Genomic DNA, 22,478 nt, shown 5'->3' on the forward strand with positions numbered 1-22,478 from the left:
CTCTTCTTTCAATCTGTGTTTCCACGCCCTGCACTGGACGCCTGACGTCACAAGGGAATCGATCACCATGTGGGCAGGGTGGCGAGGGGGCAGGATATGCCAGTGCCTCCTCAGTGTGCACCGCCCAGCGTCAGCCGAGCCGTAAGAGCGACGCTCGCGTAAGGCGAGATGGCCAACAGCCTAGCCCAGGGTCCAGACACCTACGCCTGGATCCCAACCCATTCAAACCTCGCCCCGGGTGTGTGTGTCATTAAATCCAGCTCTTACTACTCTGCCCTCCTCAGGCCGCCCCCCACGCCTCAGTTTCCCTCTTTCTGTTGGGAAGGAAGGGAAGGTCTGGTTCCGAGGCCTTCCATCACTCTAGTAGAGTTGCTCTAAGATCGCTTTTCCTTGCGCGTCCCTCTTCGCGATCTCAGTGCTGAGTTGAGCCACAGTTCCCTTCGCTTCCCTTAGTGTTGACAGCTCTGCTGAGCTCTAGAATCAGGTGCGGGAGAGCACCTGCGCTGCTGCCAGCCTGCGTCTGCGCGAAAAACACAGCCTGCCGGGACTTGTAGTCCACCCGTCCAACTGTGGTGGCGCGCAGGCGGGCGGCGTGGGAACGGCGCCTACACTTCCCAGGGTGCGACCCTCCCGCAGCTCAACAAGGGGAGGGGCCTAGCTGGGGGCGGGGCGGGGCTGGGGGCGGGGCAGGAGCCCCGAGCTGCGGTGGTTCTGCGGACAGCGGGTTCTGTGCGCCTAGCCGCTGGCCTCAGGCGTGTTGAGGATCGTGCGAGCGCCGCACCTGCGGGCCCGGTCTTCGGGCTGTCGCAGCGCGGGGACCGCCCTACTGGAAGCTGCCGCTGACATGAGTGCAGGTGAGAGCGGCGACCGGGGATCCGCGGGTTCAGAGCTGCAGCCCCCCAGCAGGGTCTCGAGGACTGGGTGGGAATCAGGCTGTACCTGCAGTGCGGAGCCCTGAGTCCAGCGGCTCCACCCAACTTCTTCTCCAGGGTATACAGCCCCACAGGCCGGCCCTCAGCCCCTGTCCCTGAGCCGGGGGGCGCGGAGCTGGCGTGCGCAGGATCCCTTCCCACCGTGTCAGCTAGGGTGACTGCGCAGGACTGTCTGGCAGACGCCACTCCTTGCTTCTCGTGGGGGTCCCAGGTTGCTTCAGCAAAGAGATCTGGGTTCCGGTAAGGGACCCTGGGTCCCCGTAGTCTTAACCGTGGAGAGAGGTGTGATGACAGGCGGAGCTTTGCAGCAGGGGACTCCACCCTTGCGCGGTTCCCGCAGCGCCTGGGTGGTGGCGTCTGGCAGACCCTGAGCGCCCCAGGTTTGCCGCTGCGGATCTGAGTGCCAGAGGCTGTATGTGTGTCAGTCCAGGCGCTGTCTGTGCGCGTTGTCCTTCCAGCCCTTCAGTCCTGAGCGTTTCAGCCCTGCCTTTCTCGCCGCACCCACCCACAGGGATCTGACCGCCTCTGTGTGAAGCTGGAAAATCCCACGTCCCTGCAACCCAGCAGTGCCTGAGCGCAGAGGGAAAGTGAGACCTAGAGCTGGAAGGTCTTGGTTCAGGGAGCATCTGTAGATCGCCTCAGGATGCACCCATCTGACAGCCTCAAGAGCTCAGCCTGCAGGGATCCTTGCATTCCCCAGAAGAGAGGGATGCTGGTCTCCATTTTCAGGAGCCATGGGTTGACCAGACTTCAATGACTTGAGCTCTACCAAGTGATAGGAATTCGAACGCAGGGCTCCCTGACTCCAGCTTGCTTCCCCTCCCCCCAACCCCAAGTTGCTACAGCCACACTGCATAAACCAACGGTACAGCTGCTTCCTCTGGGAGAAGGTGGACAGGGAGGGAATAAGCTTGGTAACAGCTCACTGGAGGCACCCAGTACCTCCTTCCAGGGACTGTCCCCTCTCCCACCTAGCCAAGGAAGGAGGGACTTGGGCAGTGGATGTTGAGAATAACCGAGAGTAAGTGGCATGGGAGGTGGGAGCCTCCTGAGATGGCCAACCTGTTACCTGTGGGGTGTGCGGGGAGGGCATCCTCAGACTTGGCAGGACCTCCAGACACTTATCTAATAGCGGTGGGGATAATGGCTGGGTGTATGCAAGTTAATTTTATGCTTTTAGACCATAATTGATAGCTCTGGTCCCTGTAATCAGGAGCCCTGAGAGGGAGCACAGGTACCTACTCCCTGCATTTGTAGTTTTTGTCCCCAGGGGAGGAGGACCAGGGTTGTCGTGGCAAGAAGACTGTGTTTTGAACTATGGCGTGTGCCTGGCGCACTGGGACACCTTCCTAGCCTTCGCCTGCTTGCTTGGAACTTTGGATCCCCTCTAAGCAGGAAAAACCCTGCACACAGTAGCCCCTCAGGAGCATGGGTGCTCATTGTCATTGCTGGGTCCCTTTTGGAAATAGAACAAATGTTGTCTGGCCCACGTGTCGATCATGTCTTAGCTTTGGCCAGACTATTGCATGCACAGCAGTGATTCCCAGTCATCTAGAGGAGCAGAGTGGACAGAGGTACATGGGTTCTAGTGTGGAGCTGCTATGAAATGTACGTATGGCAGGGCAGGAGTTTTCATTGTCAACAGGGAAAGACTCCCTTGTGCCCCCCCCCCCAGGAAAGGCTGGCATCATTGTGGAACCTGGAACAGACAACTGTCATGGGGTGATACTGGTCCTGACCATGCCCAGATGGGCAGGTGATGGGAAGCCCTGGCAACCTGTATGTATGTCCTGGGCTAGAAGTTCCTTCCCAGTTGTGGTGAGGACAGAGTGGATGGTGCTGGGGTATGACAACATAGAGCTGTGCCATGCTGGTTCTGGTGTGGCATTGAGGCCTACGGATGCCACCCTGGCTGTGGTTGCCTGTTGATTTCCAGTGGCCAGAGAGAGTCCTACAGAGTGCCACAGCAAGGTAGAAGGAGAAGGAGTTCCATTGCAGACAGGTCATGCAGTTCTCTGTGTCTCAATTTCCCCAGCTGTGTGGAGGGAATCTCTGTAGTTGTGTGTGCAGTGTTGGCTTCCACACAGTGCACCTGTAAGGTGGTGTCCAGAGCAGGGCAGCTCATGCGGCCACAGCGGGATAAGGGGCTGGGAAGCCCCTGAACTGGAAGTGGACATGATGAACCCTCTGCTGGCTTTGTCACTGGACTTGAGTTAGCCTGTTTCCTTGCTAAGCCTAATGTCCCTGGAGGTGGCTATAAGCCTGGCTGAGCTGAGGTAGAAGTGTGTGTGTGTGTGTGTGTGTGTGTGTGTGTGTGTGTGTGTTTTATTCTGTAACAATTTTGGACAATACTGGAGTCCAAACAACCAAGATCAAGGCATTAGTAGACTGATTTCTCTCTCCTTGGCCTGTAGACGGCATACCCTTTCTATGTCTTCACAAAGTTGTCCCTCTGAGTAGCTGTGTCCTAATATCCTCCTCTCCTAAGACACCATGCTGATTGGATGAGGGCACATAAGTGACCTCATTTTATCTTGATGAACTCTGTCTCCACATACAGCCACCGTCTAAGGTGTTGGGGTCAGGACACTATGTGAATTCAGCTCATAACAGGTGGAAGCCTGGCAGCTGGCTCAGCCACCATTTACTGCCATGCTGATGTGTAAGCAGCTGGAAGGGACCCGAGGGACATACTCCGGATGTACCCACCCCCACACAGGACAAAGAGGCCTGGAGAAGGACAGGCACCCATCCAGGGTCAAGGAAAGTATTTTGCACAGCCAGAAGCAGCCTGGCATTCTAATACACTTGGAATGTGACAGTCGCTACTCCTAGCCCAGGAGTGGGCAGAATGTGGCCACAAGCAGAGCTGGTCACCAGCCACTGTGGGGGACAAAGGATGCTGGCTATCAACCTTGATCCTGGAAATATTTACTAAACGCCCACAGTGTGTCTGCGCTGCCCTAGGCTCTGAACTGTGTGTTTGCGCTGCCCCAGGCTCTGAGACTTCTCAGCAAACAAGAGCTTGAGGAAATTATCAGTTTCTTGAAACGGGCATCTTAGGTGGATGTGGGAGGCATTAACAATTGATATGATGGCTTCTCAGTGTTACTAGAAAATGTTTAAGAAAACCAGTTTCATTAAGAAGCAGCAAAGGGGAGCTGGAGAGATGACTGAATGGTTAAGAGCACTGGCTGCTTTTCCAGAGGACAGGGTTTGATTCCCAGCACCCACATGGTGGCTTAGGAACTGTAACTCCAGTTCTAGGGGAATCTGAACTGCCCCCTTCTGGCCTCCTCAGACACCAGTTGGTACAGGTGGTACACAGGCACACATGCAGACAAAACAGTTGTACACATAAAATTTTTTTAAAAAAATAATTAAATAAATAAAAAGAGTGGAGGGCGAAACCGCATTTCACATGTGACCTCAGCTGTACCACACAGGGAAAGACTTAGAAGGGAAATCGCCGGCATGTCGGAGGCGGCGTCTGGCAGCCACTCATTCCCTGTTCTTCTTTATAATGAGATGCAGAGTCAAAAGCAGGAGGCAGTGTTGTTTTGGTTCTGGAAATGGTGTACATGGATTTGGAAAGCCATTACTGCAGAGAAAGGGGATGTCCCATTCTGTAGGAGTCACTGTACTTCACACAGAGCACAGAGGGGCATCTTATTGTCCACGGCTGGGTAGAGCCAAGCATGCACAGGAAGGCATACTGTGTCCCATGTCCCCTAACACCTCCACTGTTAGTAATAGATAACAGAGAGGAACCTCCCTAGCCCTGAAATGTATCAGGAGTCACATCTGGCCAGGACCCTGAGCACCATGGACTGTCATTCTCTGATTTCATATGTCCTATATCCTCAAACTCTGACTGCTTTTCCTGTGATGATCAAGGTTAATTTCCAAGTTAGCTACCCCTAAGAGTCTGATAATGAGGTGATTTAGTATTTTCTAGAATCAGGTCTGAAGTTAATGAACTCTTGAGAAGTCCATTTTGATATCCCAGGAAGGTGTGTGTCCCCTGACCCTTTAAGTGTTTCTAAACCACCTGCCCAAACCACTGGAGAGCTCTGAGCAGGCAGGAAGGACTAGAGTCAGCTCTGAGGAAGGCCCTGTCCTGTTGCTGGCCCTTTAAAAGGAGGCACTGCCTGTTCTCAGGGCCAGCCCAGGCCACAGTTGCTGACACTGGCAGCTGTTGGAATTCAGGGATGCTGGCCCCATGCTTGCCCTGATCTAGAGTCCGTGGCTCTCCTCTGGGTGGGTGCCTCACACCCTACCTTGTGCTTTGCTGTGGCTGTATCAGCCTCCTAGGAGGTCTGGTAAGATCTTCCCAATAGTCAAGGCTCCCAGGCTGGCTTCTTGCTTCTGTTGTCCTCTGTACTTCCCTGATCACGTGTCAGGATCTTGGGGGACCAAGAGTGCTAGGTACTCAGTACCACTGCCAGCTGCCTGGCAGAGCCTCGAAGAGCAGGTAAAACAGACACAGCAGGAAGACATTGTAACAGGCGGTGTCAGCTCCAGGATTTAGTCACCATCATGTGCAATTGAGCGCTTCTAGGCTGCTTTAAGCACACTGGACTATGACCAAGTTGGTGCTTAGGGCTCCAAGGCTGCTTGCTGGTCCCTGGTAGGGTAACTCGAGTGCCTCATCTCTGTTTACTCTGGGAATATTTCCACCACCACACAGCTCAGGGCTTCTAGGGTATCCACAGCACTGGGGCAGGACAGGAGGCTTATGTGTCACCTTAGCAGCCATGCTCACAGGGCGCTTCCTTAGGGCCCCGGGCCAGACTGGGGATCTGCTTTCTCCTGTATCCTCCTCACGCCTCACAGGTCTAGTGCTGGGGTTCCCTCGCACAGAGGGGAAGCAGGCCTTTCAGGTCCCAGCAGTTATCTGGTGTCACAAGATTGGTAAGTGGAGGACCTGGACTTTGAACCCCAAGGAACCTGTCACAGCCCTAGGAGTCTCCCCAGTGAAGTACATTGCTCCCTGGCCAACAGCTGGGGCAGTTTCTGTTGCCTGATGATGTGTGGAGGAGTGCTTTGTGTGCACAGGCTTAACCCTGGGGCATTACCTTAGAGCTTCTTAGATGAGTGTGGCCCTGTCTTCTCACCTGAGCCACAGCTCCTTGCTTCAACTTCCCATGTATGGGGCTTGTCGGCACACATCTCCAGGGGCCTCTTCTGCCTTCTGCGAAGTCTACCCTCATGGTCATCGATCCATGCTTTGCCATGTGCAGCTCGCATGCCTCCCTATAGGTAACCTTGACTTCTGGTATCATCAGTACGAAACCCTGACCTTGGTCTCTGATATCCCCAGCATGCATGCCAGCATGCGTGCGGGGCCTTGGCCCTCCAGAGTCGCTATCCACTTAAAGGGGAAGTCACGATGCTCACATATCTTCTGGTTCCCACAGCCCTGCCCTGCCAGGGGTCTCTCTTTGGGCAACTTTGGGCCTTCGTGTACCTATGAGTAAGAATGGGTCACCCTGGAGTGTGTGATCATGCCAGACCAAGACGTCTGGTTCTGAGGCTCATGTCATTTCAGATAAATACGCCTGCCAGCTTTTCTCATCTGACATTTTCACCGTGTTGCCTTCTGGGGAAGTGTTTTGGCTTTCACACTTTGGTTAGAATTAGGGTTCGGAAGTGGAGGGACTGACAACCTGACGGGGGAGGAGGCACCTGAGTTGCGTGGACAGTAACCACCCTTTTAGGCTCTATGGGAAGGATTAGGGAAGGTGTGGGGTGGCTTTTATTCTGAGACCCTCACTTTTGCTGCCTGCCTTAGCATGGGGGCTGGTCACAGAGACTGTCTGCCTGGGGGCTTTAGGCTGATGGTGAACTGGTATGCCCCAAGCAGATGCTGTGTGGATGTTCTAACGGGGGTCTCATGCCACCTGCACCACGGCTCCATGCTCCATGCCCAGTCTGAGGGCAGTTTGTATTCTGTGGAGAGCGCAGGAGCCCCTTGGCAGAGCCTGTTCCAGGCCCCATTGTTAGGTATGCTCCTCCAACCGCCCTTTGCCTCAGCTTGCTTGTCTGTGAGACGGAGGTAGCACCTGCTTTGGGGGATTCCTCAAGACCTGGCAGGTACTTGGAAGCAGGAGTGTAGGGGCATCTGGAACACTCTGCACCACTTGGGGACACCCAAAGTTGTCCTCTGCTTGAAGCCAGCTTACCTCCTAAGCCACTTTGCAGCCTGCCTCCCCTCCCCCCTGCTTCTTGGCCCAGCAGCACCCCAGACCTGTTTCCACCTCTGATCTGTAGGGAGTGCCCGTATGTCCTCAGAGGCAGAGGCACGGGGTGCTGCGTTGAGTCACATCTCCTGAGTTTAGCTTCCTGGGCTTCACACACAGGAGCAGGGAGAGACAGTGAGGCAGCAGTGTGAGTTCAGTTTTCATGCTGGCATGGAAGCTACCATCTCTGCAGGAGTCTGTCCTCAGGGCACAGCCAGCCTCAGACTCCAGCCTCTTAGAGTGCTCCTGATAGGGGAGGCAGCTCCTTGACACCCGTCCTGGAAGAGTGAATGGGTGCAGCTGGGTCCTGCCTCTGCCTGACCCCTCTGTTACTCAGAATACGTACGCTTCTCTGAGACTTCATCGTCCCCAGGATCTGACATGGCAAATGACACCTTTGAGCCCTCACCCTGTTTTGTTGGTGCTTCAGTAGGCACAAAATGCCAGCAGAGCCCCAAGCACTGTGGCCAAGATTACTTGTGACATTCCAGTCCTTTGTCCTTAATGGTCTTGGCTTCAGTTATGAGTGAGTACAGGAGGGAGGTGCTGCTGCTGGCTAACCAGGAGGGCACCCTGGGGAGCTGGAGGGAGAGAATGTTGGGAGACAGGAAGGAGGGAACATCTGGATGGGTGGGCATCACCATAGATGATGAGTGACAGGCCTGAGTCTTCTGCAGGCCACTGGGAGCATCATGTACTCACAGACCCATGGAGAAGCTGGGGTTTTTCTCCTAGACCAGTGGCCCTCAATCTCCCTAATGCTGTGACCCTTTAATGCCCTTCCTCATGTTGTAGTTATCACCCCCCAACCATAAAATTATTTTTTTTGTTGCTCCTTCATAACTGTAATGTTGCTACTGTTATGAATCATAATGTAAATACCTGTGTTTTCTGATGGTCTTAGGTGATCCCTGTGAAAGGGTCGTGACCTGCAGGTTGAAAACCACTGTCCTCTACTGTGACCTCTCTAGGAACAGGACTGGTTTTCAAAGATTAAATCCCATGCTCTTCTTGGGTTAGGGGAGCAAAACTCACAGAAGTGAAGAAAGGTACAGGTGTTGGTATGCAGGGGCAGTAAGGGAAAGAGGGGAAAGGGACAGGTGAAAGTAACAGGAGAGAGGAGAGGAGGAGGAGAGAGAAGAGGAAGAAGAAAGGAAGGGGAAGGGGGAAGAAGGAAGGGGAAAATGAATGAAGAAGAGGAGAGAAGGATGAGAGAGGGAGGAAGAGAAGGGGGGAGGAGTCACCCTGAGGCTGTCGCCACCTACTATTTCTGGCAGAGCCAGGTGTGGTCTAGCCTCAGCCTAGTTGAGGCTTCCTTTGTTCCAGGAACTAAACTCTGCCCCTTCTTAAGCTCAGAGCTGTTGCAAAATGTTCTGAAAGTCTTCAGTCACTAGCTCCTCTGTCCTCACTGCTAGCCCTGCATGCCTTCTCCCTGCCCCTCTACCCATTTATCTAAACTCTGCCCACTTTTCCACTCAAGTTTTGGCCTGCTCCAGCTGCACATGACGAGGGAGCCTCCCAGCTCTATCATACCATCACGTCTCTGCTCTCCTTTGAAACCATGGAATTTCCTGCTGGGACTCAGGTCAGATACTGTCTGCTGTGCAGCCCAGCGCTGCTACTGACCCTCTCTGAGGCGTTTCTTCTCAGACAATGTGAGGGCTAGATACTGGCTCCCGGGGGCCTCCTGTCCTAATTTTTGGAACTTGTCACCGTGTCAGCTTTACATGGGCAGAGGGAGTGTTCAGATGTGACTAAATGAGGACCTTGCCGTGGGGACGTGATTCTGGGTTACCCGGGTGGGTCTTCATTGGTGAGAGGCAGGTCAGAAGAGATAGAAAAGTGACATCCAAAACAGAGCCGGGAGGGGACCTTCTGGGCTGCTGGCTCCAAATATGGAGGAAGGGTCATGAGCCACGGGATACTGGAGACCAACAGGGTGAGCAGATCCTCTCCAGGGGTCTCAAAAGAGCCAGCCTTGCTGCCCCTCAAGGCTTCCTCTAGCCACCCCAAACCATTTCCCCCATGGAGGGAATCTTGCTTTGATGGAGTTCAACTGCACATCCATATTGTCCATCTGAACGTCATTCTGCCAGGAAGCCCTTTCAACACCTCTGTGGGGCTGGACGTGTCCCTGGCACCTCTGAGGATAGAAGCCACATGAAATTCTTCACTGCCTTTCTGTGCTTCCAGGGTGGGGTGGGGCGGGGCACAGCCAGAGCTGGGCTCTTGCCTCTCAACCCGGAGCCCCTGGGTTTGGGGCTGGTTGTGTTCTGCTGGGACTCATGCCTCTCCTCTCTCAGTTGTGGGACCTGGCTGTCTCTAGATGCTCATGGCAGGGCTTTCCCTGCTGGTCCCAGTCACCTGGAAACTGTAACACAGTGCCCAAGGCCCAGGGGAGTGCTCCAGCTGTTGTCCCTGGTAACCATCTGGAACAAGTGGAATAGCACAGATGTGTCCACTAGCAGCCTGGGAGACCAGTGGTCAAGCCTGACTGACGTCAGTGTGTAGTTGTGCCCCCCACAGTCTCTAGGATAGTTAGTACTGGCCTCTTCCTGCTTTGGTGACTGTCTCCATTACGTGGCTTATTGCCACATCACTTCAATCTCTAAAACCAGGGTCTACAACCCTCTCTTCCATCTTCCCATGGTGACCCGTGTCTGTAAATTCCCTCCGCTCTCTACTCTTATGTCACCCAGGATTCTCTGGGTGACATAGATTTTAACTTCGTGGTACCTTAATCATATCATAAAACCCTAATATCCATGTGAGTACCCATATTCCCAGATATTTTGAGGAGGGAAATGACACCTTTTGAAGATCATTAGTCAGTCTGTCCGTACAGCTTCTGGAATGGTGTGTGGCTGGGTGGGACACTTCTCTATACCTATAGTCTGAGAGTGTGAGGATAACTTTTCCTAGGATGAAGACTGTTCCTCTTAATTGACAAAATGTAAACACCCCATGTGCCTTGAACTTGCCACTTCCATAGCTGGAGGGATAGGGCTGTCTCTTAGGAAGCAGTTAGGGAAACATACTGAGCCTTACGTACCCAGGATTCCTGACAGCAGGGTGCTGCCTCTGGAGGTGCTGCTGAGGAATGGCTCTGAGGATGACTGTGGGCTGGACATCAGAAGCCACAATAAAGGGAGGGCTGTATCATCCACTGATGTGTCCAGGCAGAGAGCACAGGCCAAGAAAGCCACTGTCCATTCCAGCAGCATCTCTCAGGCCTCCAGGGCTCTAGGACCCAGCACTGCTGAGGACCCCAAAGTGCTTTTATGTGGGTTGCTCTTAAGGATATTTACTGAGCTAGAAATTAAAATACAGGATTTTTAAAAAAGTTGTTAAATTAAAAGTGTAATAAACCGCTCTCACGTGAACCCCTGAGCATAGTTAGTGAGTGCAGAGTCGCCCTGCAGATTTGTGAATCTCGTTAGCGCCCAGTTTCACAGTGGCCAGACTCTGATGTCTGGTTCTGTGATCAGCTAGTTGTGATATCACATGTATGACTGCTGCAAAATTCCATTGCAGTCTGGAGACAGTGAGGGCAGCCATCATCCTCTGTCACCATCAGAAAGGACCCTCGGCAATCACTTATGAACAGACAATGCTTTTATGAGGTCCCTTGCCTGGGGCTCCCAGGGCTTTCAGGCCTCTGCTGGGGTGTGGGGGTGATGTTGGGGAGCTGGTGACAGAGAAATTCTGCAGAAAAGCAAAAGAGGATGAAGATGAGGCTGGGGGCCCCTGCCTTTTCTTGGCCACACCTCCCAATAGTGCCACTGGAGGACCTAGCTATCCTCACTGTGGCCTTAGGAAAATTTAAAAAATAAAAATCAAACAAACTGTATCATCCCTGCATGATGCAAAGCTTTATGTCCATCTCAGAGTGTAGACTGTGTACTTCTATTCCCAAGACCCAACACATCTCTTTGGTCCTAGTGCTTTCTGGAAGTCCAAATTCAAAATAAAAGCAACAAAACCAACCAAACAAAAAGTCCAAGTTCAAAGCTCTGACACTCAGAAACTCTAAGCTGTGAGCCCCTATAAAAAAAAATTAAAGGAAATTATACTTCTGAGGTAAACATTCTTATTCGAAATTGAAGGATAGGAAAATAGGAGGTATTGGCCCGAAGCAAGATCAGAACACAAGGAGGACAGACACGAAACCCTAAATCTTCATGGCCAGCATCTGAGGTACACTGTAGAAAGATGCAGCTCCCCCCCCAGACCCCCATGGCTTCAGGCTTGGTAACCCTGCCACTTGGTAACCTACAGCCTTGCTGGCTGTAGCAACTATGGCCTCTCACTCATAGGTTTGTATGATGTCTGCAGCTTCCCTCAGTACCTCTTCATCCTTAAGGTCCTGGAGTGGACACCATAGGCTATAGCTTCAGTCTTGTGATTCTAAGCAGCACTCTGTTGGGGGCTGTTTGCAGGAATTCCAGTTCTGTAGCACTGGCCTGGCCTTTTCAAGCCGTCCTTTGCCATGCCAGTGAAAGCCATCATGACCCATAATCCTACATTCTGCACCTCCCTGAAGCAAGCATCCCATGGGCAGTCTAAGATCTGTGGGCAGGAGGGGTTGTGTCATGGCTGGCTTGGACCACAGCTGCTGTGATGGCTTCTGGGTACCCTGTTGGCCCAACCTAGGTGGGCTGGGTCACACAGGACACTCTGATATTCTTTCAAGAAAGAATTCTATCCCAGAAGTTTTCTGAGACAGATTTGTCTCATTTGTCTCTGGTCTCTGTGCCTGTGGTGTCTCTGCACTTCCCTGTCCCTCAGGAGCCCCGAGCATCACGTGCCTCAGAGCTAGCAGCCACACCCTACAGCTAAAACTTTACACATGTTCCTCTGCCCAAGCTGAAGTTTCCAAATCTTTCTGCTTTGCTCCTCATTCTTATTGTAAATCTGGCAAAACACAGCCTGTAGTTACCATACTACAGCTAGTGATGTCCATGCCAAAGCCTGACTGTCGTGTTGCCGTGCCATGGTTTATGTCAGATAAACTAGCCTGTCATCCTCCTGCTCTCCCTTCCGCATGCTGTCATGGCATTGAAAAAGACAGCCATATTCTTTCCTGAAGTATAGAAAGAGAGACCTCTTGCCTAGTTATGGGTAGAATCCCTATTCCATCTGAATCCTCCTCTGCAGAGACTTCGCTATGCACATTTCCCGTAGTGTTATGTTCTTTTGACCTCCCCAGAATGGCCCCCTGAGCTCTTCCAGCAGCCTCCTAGGTCTCCTCTCACCTGTTCCATTCCTCCAGATGCCTCCACAACCCTTCCTCAGCTCATAGGCTCTTCCACCTGCATTAGCACAGTTGCAGTCAACAACTCAGCTTCTCAATACTATCTTCTGTTAGCTTTCTGTTGTTCTCACAAAGTTCCTGGGGACATTTAACTTATAAAGAGAAGGTACCGATCTGGATCTGGAGCTTTAGAGGTACCATTCCCTCCTTGGGCTGATCCATTGCTTTTAGTCCTCTGATGGGTAGTCCTTGGTGACAGTGGGGCATATGTGGCAGTGAAATTGCTTACCTCAAAGCAGTGAAGCAAAAGGACGTGGAGAGGGTGGGATCTCTCGGTCTGTTTCAGAGGCTGGGATGATTACTGTTGTCTAAAATCACCTGGGACATGTGCCTATCAGTTCTCTGTGTTCACCACAATACAGATACATCTGTCCCCTTGACAAGTGTTTAACATCAGAGGTGTTAGGGCCCCATGTTCAAAGTTCTGCAGCAACGTTTGAAACTATTGCATAAGCTCAGTTAGATCCCTTAGACACACATCAGGCATGTGGTAATCAACAGACGTCTGGATAAGAGATAAAGATAGGAGACCCAAGGACCCAAGGACCTCCTTCTAGGCCTCATCTCATAAGGGTTCTTCTTCCCTATAGGACCACCTTGGGGAATCAACCTTAAACACATGCTCCTTTTGAGAACACTCAGTATTCTTAGTGTTTTGGTGTCTTAGTGAGGGTTTTACTGCTGTGAAGAGACACCATGACCACTGCAACAACTTTTATAAAGGAAAGCATTTAATTGGGGCTGGATTACAGTTCAGAGGTTCATTATCATCATGGCAGGAAGTATGGCATCGTGCAGGCAGATGGTGCTGGAGAAGGAGCTGAGAGTTCTACATCTGGATCTGTAGGTCGCAGGAAGAGACAGTGAGCTACTAGGCCTGGCTTGAGCTTCCGAGACCTCAAAGTTCCACCCGCAGTGGTGCACTTCCTCCAACAAGGCCACACCTACTCCAATAAGACCACACCTCCCAATAGTGCCACTCCCTATGGGCCTGTGGGGCCATTTTCATTCAAACCACCACAGTATCCAAAGCATAGCATCAACCAATGGCTAGAACATTCTAGTCTTAGTAGCAAAATGGTCTTGGGCCCTAAGAGGTTATGGGGACTACCAGGAATCTTTGGACCATTCTGAGAACTTCTGATCAAGGATGGAATGGTATACACTCATTAAAATCATGAGAGATTAGTAGAATGCACATCGGTGCTAGTGATAGGCACAGAATTCAGAGTATATGTTTGTACACAGCTGTGTCTTAGAAAGGTGTTTAAAACAAGCACATTAGAGGGGAAATCCATCAAGAGGTAAAGGCATTATGACACCCCTTCCTTTACTGCTAGCTCATTGTTTCTTGGGTTCTAAGAGCTGATTCATTTCAAGGCTGTGTGAGTGACAGCTTTGCTCAGACTGGCCTCAAGGATGCTCCCCTAGAGAGCAGCTGTTAGCCTCTCTACCCCTGGCTGGCATTCTCTACTCACTGAGGAGCTCAGGCTCTGAGTGACACCTGGCATGCTGCCAGCCCAGGGACCCAAATACACGCGTGATGTGATCTCTGGTGATGATTTCATCTGCAGTTACAAATGAAAGAGGGACTTCTGTGCAGGAGCAAATTTCACGTTACTGATGAGAAATTAGTTGCTGTTCGGAAATTCTGCGTCCTTGGTCAGATGGAATGCTCACACCTGGCAGAGCCTCAACAGAGAGCTAAATATACCCCGGGGTGTGGCAACCTCAGAAACCCTGGCTGCTGACCTGGCAGGATCCTCAGGGAGCCATTGTTTTATCTCACAGCAATCAATGACTGCATTTTATAGCATCTGAGGGCCCTGGGTACTGTGGGGACACTCGAAGGCATGACCTCCAACCCCTACAAATCCCAGCGGTGTGATGTCATTGCTCCTGTTTGCAAGCATTGTGCTGCAATTGGCCTGCCTATCGTAATGTGGTGGGTAGGACTGGGCAGTGGGGTTCAAACCTGCAGGCCAGGAACATGTCTCCTACAGTGCTTTTCCAGTTCTGAGGCCAGTGAAAGTGCCGGGCCTGTGTCTGATAGAAACAGCCTGTAATGTTTACTATTGGCTGTCAATGTGATAGGGTCTCAAAAAAGAACCCAGCAGATGTGTCTGGGGCCACATCTGGGAGGGAGTTTGTAGATTGGATTTGCTGAGGAGGGAAGACCCAACCTGAACGTGGGGCAGCACCATCCTATGGGCTTGGGTCTCAGATGGAATAAAACGGGAAATACAGGCTGAGTCCTAGATTTGAAGTCATTAGCACAGAGTCTCTCTCACGGGTGGGGCAGTCCTTCTGTGAGCTGAAGGCGTAGGGCCACTAATAGCAGGGCAATGGCCTCACCTCCTTGAGGCTTCACCCCTTTTATAGGTGGCCACACTAAGTCATGGGGTCAACTTCCCAGTGACACTCAGCATTGGCCCATCCTTCTGTCCAGAGCCCTTCTGCTCTCCAGCCATCCCCTTCCCACAGACAGACTCAGTGCTCAGGGGTGGGGGCTCCTGTTCTTCCAACATTGTGGTGCTGATATGCTGTGTGGTACTGGTATACACTGAAAGGCACCTTTGCCATGGAAAGGGGAATCCTGGCTTTTACTTGAAATCGGACCTGCGGTTCCATGGCTGGTATGAGTACAACTGGCCCTAAGTTGGAATCTTGAGGTGAATTTTCTCCCATATCAGGGTCTCTGGGGCTTCTTTTCCACTGGTGGTCTGCTCTAAGCTAGGGCGCCTCTTCTTTCTGACTCTGAGCACCCTCAAACCCTGAGGTTTGGTGGGTCTCAACAGGGCTCTGCTCTGATCTGGAGCCAGGGATAGCTCAAGCCAGCAGGGCGCTTCTCTGATGTGGGTGGCCAGCTGGTACGTCAGCACCTCTTCAGCTGAGTCCATGTACCTAAGAAGGAAATGACACTTACTGATGTGACAGATATCAGGAGACATGTCTCCCAGACCTTAGCCTTCTGCAGAGGCAGCCCCTGTACCCCATTACCTCACCCCATCCTTACCCCCTTCCCAGTCCCATTGTCCTTTAGGCAACTGGTCCCTAACACAGCCAGTATAGTACAGTGGCTTGAGGCATGCTGGTAGAGTCATTTCTGTGTCAACCCCTGGGCAGCGTTGTCCCTGATGCCATTCCTCCTCAAGAAGCCCCAACCATTGAGGAAGACAGACAAGATGCTGACTACACATGGTGAGAAAGAATTTCTCAAGGAGGCTGTGGGTGGAAACGGACCCCAATGAAATCCTGGCATGTTGCCTGGAGGAGGTGGTACACAATCAAATAGGAGGTAGACAGACACAGGAGGGAGAGAAGGACCCCTTGCAGGAGGATGTCCTGGAGTAGCTTCATTTGTCCCACCTGCCTCTTGTACTCCTTGTTTTTTGTGTTCCTGGGTGCCGCACTTGTATGTGACACTGTGAGACTCAGCCCTGGGGGTCCTGTGAGACTGTGTCCAGGGGAGGGCCCCCAACTCTGGAGCATGGGTGGAGGTGAGGAAGATAGGGAGAAGCCAAGTGCCTTGATCACGAGTAATGCAGATTCCTGGGCCCCTGGGCTGTGCTGATGCAGCTGGCCAGTCCAGGATCTGCACTTTCCACAATCCCCACCTCTCCTTTGCACAGGGTTCTGCTGATCTGACCACAAGGAATACCTTGGTGACATCCCGTTTAAGATGCTCTTCCACAGAGGGAGGGGAGGAAAGTACCAGGAGCCGGCAGTAACTAAGGGAGGATCTGGGCATTTGCCATTACAGATGGGAGGGGAACAGGTGCCAAAGCCACTATGTCTCCTCCCAGCCCTCTCTCCTTAGCCCCCCGCCCCCCACTACCCCATCTTCTTTCGGGCCTCTGACTCTCTGCAGTGGGCTAGGGGCTCCACTCAGCTGCAGTAAGACAAGCCAATCGAGGGGCATGCTGGGGCAAGGGACCATGAGCCCAGGGCGACATGATTTCTCATGGGCAAGACTGCTGGTTGGGAAACCCTGGGTCTCTTTCCTGCCCACATCATGACCACAGCCGTGCCCCGGGGTTGCCAGGAGCCAAACAAAGACAGCCACAAATGCTGCAGCCTCTGCAAGCAGTTCAGGAACTGTGCCAAGCTGCCGAGGCTTAGGTAGAAGCTGTGGTCTCGAGGCTTGGTCCTTCAGGCTCAGGACCATGGAGGGCAGTTGCGAGGTCTGGGGACTGGGACACATGCCCTCCACCCTGGAGGTGGAAGGCCGTTGTGAAAGCATCACCAGTTCTCTTCCTAGGCGTTGTGGGAAGGGGGTGCTCCTGTGTTTTCCCCAGTTAAGGCATATTGCAGTGGTGATATGACACAGAGTCCTTGCCCTGGGGGAGTTCCTAGCTAGGGACAGGTGACCAAGATGTCCAGAGCCACACAGACTAGGGGAACCAGAGATGTAGGGAGGGACCTGAATTGCATGAAGATTCTGACACCACCAGCCCTTGCTCTCTGTTCTGTGAAAGGGAGTTAGTCAGGTCAGGGACAGAGCCTGTTTCCTGAGGGGCCATCTTGTCCTAAGAGCTGCAGCAACTCAAGTCTGAGGGGAGTGGCTGGTTACCCCTGTCTCCCCATTTGCAGGCCAAGAGCCAGGGCCTGTCACTGAACAGCCTTCTTCTCCTACTTGGGAGACTGGATCATTCAGAAATCAGCCACCTGACCCACATCAATGCACTTGTGTGTGTGTCTGGCAAGAGCCATTTTCCCAGGTGCCCATGAACTCTGGTGGGCAGAAATGAATTGCAGGGAGAGCTGGGAACTCTGCAGGGATGCTGTGGTTTGCAGGGCAGGAAGAAGCCGCCAATTAAAGCAGGTCGAGGCTGGGGCCTGGGCTGTGGGTTTATGATCCATGATTACAGCTTCCGTTTGTGCAGGGCTGCAAACAGCTCAGAACACTCAGAGACTGGAGATCCATTAGACTTCCCCGAGCATCCTCAGAAACATGCAGGGCTCTAGGGGATGAGGGAAGAGAGGGCCAAGGACAGAAAGAGGCCAAGCTGTGATCGGAGGCTCAAGCCCCGGGACTTTCCCACCAACTTCTGATGTTTTGTGACATCTGGTCTGTCAGGACTTGAGTGACTTGTGTAGCCAGGGCAAGGCCAGGCAGGGCGAGGCTAAGGGGAGGTGACATTGTCTGACCTTGGGGTCTTGCTGTGTGAGCTCAGAGAGGAGCCCTCAGGCCTGCTGGCTTTGCTGTCTATTGTGGGGTTTCTAAAGGTATTGTCTCCTTGCCCAGGCTTCCTCTGTGCTTTTTCAGCTTCCAAAACAACTCTTGGCTGCCACTTCCCTGCCCTTGATTCTAGAGGACGGGAAAACTGGGTGTCCCCTCTGCTGGCCTGAGTGATGTCACTGAGGAGGTTGACCTCTGCTATGGCTGTGCCCTTGCTTGATTGTTTTCAAGGTGTTTCGTTTTGTTTTGTTTTCATCTTTAGTACCAGCATAGGGCCAGGGAGATAGGATAAGGCATTCAAGAGGGAGACTTGTTTTGGAAAGAGCATGTGGGTCCTTGCTGCCCGTGAAGGACTGTTGCTGCAGTCTGCTTCCTCCAGCTTTTCTCCGTGGTCTCTGGACCTCCTCTTGCCTGGGTACCGCACCTGCTCTCCTCACAGCCCCGTTTCCTGAGCCACCACCCGCATCAAACCTCCTTTTCCTTCTGAGGGTGACTGACCCCACTGCCTATGCCCTGCTGTGGCTCAGCCATACTCTCTCCCTGTCTCCAGGTGAGGAGCAGCTTTTGTTTGGGTATGTTCTGTTTGATTTTTAAAAAAAAATTGTAAATATTTACAGCATAAAATTTACTCTTTAAACTATGTTTAAGTGCCCAGTTGAGTGACACTAGTTAGTCGTCCATTTCCAGAACTCTTTCATCCAAAACTCTTTCCCCACTGACCCCAGCCCCCTCCTTGCCTCTCCCACCATTCTCTGTTCTGTCTTTGTGTACTTGTGTGTACCTTTGAGACCTTGTATGAATGGATTCCTTCTGTGTTTGTCTCTCAGCAACTAGCTTTTCTCACCAGTTCAATGTCCACAAGCTTCGTCCATGTTACAGCAGATGGGAAAATGTCCTTCTTCCCCCATGCTGAGATGGAGTCTTGCTATATAGTCCAGAGTGGTCTGAAAGATACAATCCTCCTGCCTCAGTCACCCAAGTGGTGAGCTTACAATAGGGTGCCATCATCCCTCGATGTCCTTTCCTTTGAAGTCTGAGTTCATGGTTTGGACAGACATTGTGTTTGTTCATGATGATGGACACTGGGTAGTGACAGCTGGATGTGGTTGCTGTGTTACAGTGAAGCTGGTATGGGATACCTATTTGATGTCCCTGGTTTTGTGTATACGTCAGAAGTAGAATTGCTGTATCATGTGGCAGGTACTTGGGTGTTTTGGGGACTGCCATGTTGTTTTCTGGAGTGTCTGCACTGTTGGGCAGTTGATGTGATTATTTCTGGGATGGCAGCCTCACAGTAGCTTGGCTGAGGGCTGCCTTCCCACTGCCCCTCCCTGACCTCCCATCACCGGCTCACATTCCCTGGCCCCACCCTGCTGAGTTGTGGAGATTTCTGCCCAGGCCTCTCTTGCTCCCCATAGCCATGCCTTTGCATGGGCTATTTCCTGTCTTGGGTAGTCTTTCCTCCCCATCCCTGTCACCCACCACCTTATGATTTCCCATCTGGTGGCTGACTGTTGTGCTCTTCAGGGAGGGTGCTGGAGTGGGGTAGGGAGAGCTCAGCTGTTGGCTGCCCCTTGCTCTTCTGTCTCGGCTGACACAATACTGTCTGTCTGTCCAGGGTCTGTTTCATGTCTACCCACTTTAATGAGGTACCCCTGGAAAGAGGATGCCTCCGCCAGCTCTGGATACCCTTATCCTTCAGCTTCTGAGGCATGCTGGGGCCTCAGAACCTTCTGGAAACTGCATGGCTCCATAGCATTGGGCCAAGTGTCCAGACATCTGGAGATGGCAGTGCCAGGCTGCAGAAAGGTCTGGAGATCCAACATGGGTTCTCCCCTACCAGAGACCAGAGCTCCAAGGCCCAGGCAGAGTTTGTCTGGGGAAAGCCCATGCTCGGTTCTGGCTGATGATCTCTTGCTAAGCTCAATAGGAGTCTTATGAGGACATTGATCTCATCCTGAGGGCTCTACTCCAACCTTGTCACTATTCAAAGCCTTGTTGTCAGAGTCTACAGCTACCATATTGTCTGGAAGCTCCGGGACTCTGAGGGATGATGGGTTGCTGACCCACAGACCTGCCTCAGGGCAGCATGGGGCATCTATCCAATTAGCCCTGCCAGGGCCCCGTCTACCTCATATGTGCTTCACTACCTCAGGTACAGAGGGTGGCTGTAGGCAGTTTTATGTTAGTTTGTTTTTTCAATCATGGAATTGTAGATACAGCACAGCATCACCCACTGAACCGTTTTAGGAGGATAGCTCATGGCACTGAGTGCACTGTCAGTGTAACCATCACTACCTCCCACCTCCAGAACTTTCCATCTTATACAATGGAAGTCCATTGTACATGGTGGCACAGGCCTTTAACCCCAGCTCTCAGTGGATATCTGTGAGTTGCAGGCTAGTCTGGTTTAGCTCCAGGGGTACATAGTGAGATCCAGTTTAAAACAAAACAAAACAAAACAACAAAAAACAAGACAAAAAACTGGAAGTGGTACTCTTGAGACCAGCCTACCCTTTCCCACCTTGGCCTGGCCATCACCATTCTTTCTCTCAGTGTGAGTTCTTCCCACTGGTGGCCTCATCTGAGTGGAACCACACCCTCCTGTCCTTTGGTGACTTAGCCTAATGTCCTCAGGGCTTGCCCACATGATAACATGTCAGAAAGCCCTTCCTTTTAAGACCGGATGCTGTTCTACTTCGGATGGGACATGTCCACCTTCTCCACATCTGACTGTGGGTCCCAGTGTCCCAGTGAAGCCAGGTGTCGGAGCAACCTGCCTAGGCACCAGCCTCTGGGGTGGGTACTGAGGTCCTGGGGTTACCTACTTCCCTTTGGAGCCTGCCTCATCCTTGTCTCGTTTCCTGTTCAGTAGCCAGCAGCCAGATACTCCAACCACGTGCTAGTTCACCCAGAACTGATTGGTTCTGCTCCCCACCCTACTCCTGGCTGAGCCACCTAATCCACTCAGTCCCACTTCCAGAACTCACAGTTGAGTAGCATTGACATGTGTGTGTGTAGTGTATGTCTCTTTCTTTGTGTGTGTGTGTGTGTGTGTGTGTGTGTATGTGTGTGTTGGGATGGGGGTGAGATAGATTAGCTGGCTGTGTTTGAAAAGGGTACCAGAGGCGGTAGGACAAGAGAGGAAATTAGACTTCAAAGCATACTTTTCAATTCTATGACAGATGGGGAAACTAAGGCAAGGGGTGGTTTGCACAGCTGCTAAGCATTTCTGAGCTCCAGTGCCATCTGTGTTTCTGCAGAGGTCTTTGAAGGGCAAGCAAGAGAGTTGGGCTCCATCTTATTGCTGGTGGAATTAGCTTCTGCTCCATCAACTTTCCACTAGCTTTAACAAAATATGTATTTTTGGGAGAAAAGATTATAAGCATGCAGAGAAATTGTAAAAATAAATCATGGAGAACACCCCATGACCCACCTCACTGGGCACACTGGCTGCTGACATCTTGTTATGGTTTGCCCCTGCCTGTTCTGAACAGAGAGGCAGCTTATTTGGCTCACAGTTCCAGTGGCAGGAAAGCTCAGGAGTCATTTTGCTGGCACCTAGTAAGCATGGCAGTGAAGCAGAAAGGAAGCTAGGAGCTGGTCAAATGCATTAACATCTGACCACATGGGATGGCCTGATGTCATAGCAGCTAGCACTCCTGATAACTCATCCACCTCACAGGGCCCAGTCAGTCCCATGAGGCTTGCATGAATCCTTTCCAGGGCTGAGTCCCCATGATCCATCCATTCATTTCCCGTGGGCCTCACCGCATGCTGCTTCCACTACCTGGGGAGTGAGCTTCCATCACAGGCAGGTCACTCACAGGTGTCCTTAGGTGTGTTTTTCTCTTTTTCCTGGAGATCCTGTCTAGACTCACACCATGGCTGGCTGTCCTATTTCTTCTTCCTCTTTCCTTTGTTCTAGAATTCACCTTCTGTCTTTTTGCTTTTGTTTCATGTCACTGATGTGCTTGAAGAGTCCAGACCTGTTTGCTTGAGGCATGTCCTGCATCAGGTTGGTCTGAGTCTGTAGGTTTGCACTGACTGAACACCATAGCCTGCAGGTGAACACAGCTGTGTGTGCCCTGCAATCGTGAAAACGCCCCCGAGTGGCTCAGCATGCATGTGAGATAGAAGGGGAAAGACGTTCCTGTAGGTTGGATGGCCACACAAGAATGCCTTCTGTCAAATCACCCTCCCCAAGAGTAGTCCCACACAGAAAGGGACACAGGGTCCCTTTTCCACACTGGGGGGTCAGGAGGTGGAGCAGCCTGATGGGCACTGGCCTCTGAACTGGATGCCAGGGCTCTAGTGGTGCCTGGTCCCATTTGGAGCTTGCCCAATTGTGTTTCATGTGCAGCGGCCAGTGGCCTTCGGCTTCATCCATGCCCTGACCAGACTGGACACCAAGTCTGATGGGAGAGGGGCATGTCAGAGTCCTGGCCCTGGGATCCCAAGGGCCCCTTACATGCATCTGTGGACTTCCCATCCACTCCTTCTTTGTCTTTTGTCCAGCTGTGTGTCATGCCCTTGTTGATTCAGGGGAGAGCCGGAATGTGGACTGCGTTGTCATGGCAGCTGCTGGGTGGCCTGCATCTTGTCACACAGGGAAAGGAGTCACTTCTGGTTTTAGTCTGGCTTATGGAGCTGGGAAGGGTGTGTGCTGGGGGTACAGCAGGGTGGTGGCTTCCTGCCTGGAGCAGGCTGTTGTTAGACTCAGAGGCAGGGTGTGGTAGGGAGAGGGCCTCTGAAGGGGGAGTGTAGACCCTGGCCCTTCAGATCGTTTATTCATTTGATTACCTTGA

General features: G+C 52.2%; 1 protein-coding gene across 2 annotated transcripts in view; it reads left to right on the top strand.

Moving 5' to 3' along the window:
* The first annotated feature begins 701 nt into the window (after positions 1–701).
* Positions 702–22,478, top strand: part of Ablim2 (actin binding LIM protein family member 2) — a 121,826-nt gene continuing 100,049 nt past the window's right edge. For both annotated transcript variants that reach the window (XM_055623809.1, XM_055623808.1), the window contains exon 1: positions 702–854. In XM_055623809.1, the coding sequence (XP_055479784.1) occupies positions 845–854 (10 nt within the window). In that variant the 5' untranslated portion in view covers positions 702–844. The remainder of the gene's footprint in view (positions 855–22,478) is intronic.

The sequence above is a fragment of the Psammomys obesus genome, unplaced genomic scaffold (genome assembly GCF_907164565.1).
Source record: "Psammomys obesus unplaced genomic scaffold, mPsaObe1.curated_primary_1811, whole genome shotgun sequence".
Classification (NCBI taxonomy): Eukaryota; Metazoa; Chordata; class Mammalia; order Rodentia; family Muridae; genus Psammomys; species Psammomys obesus.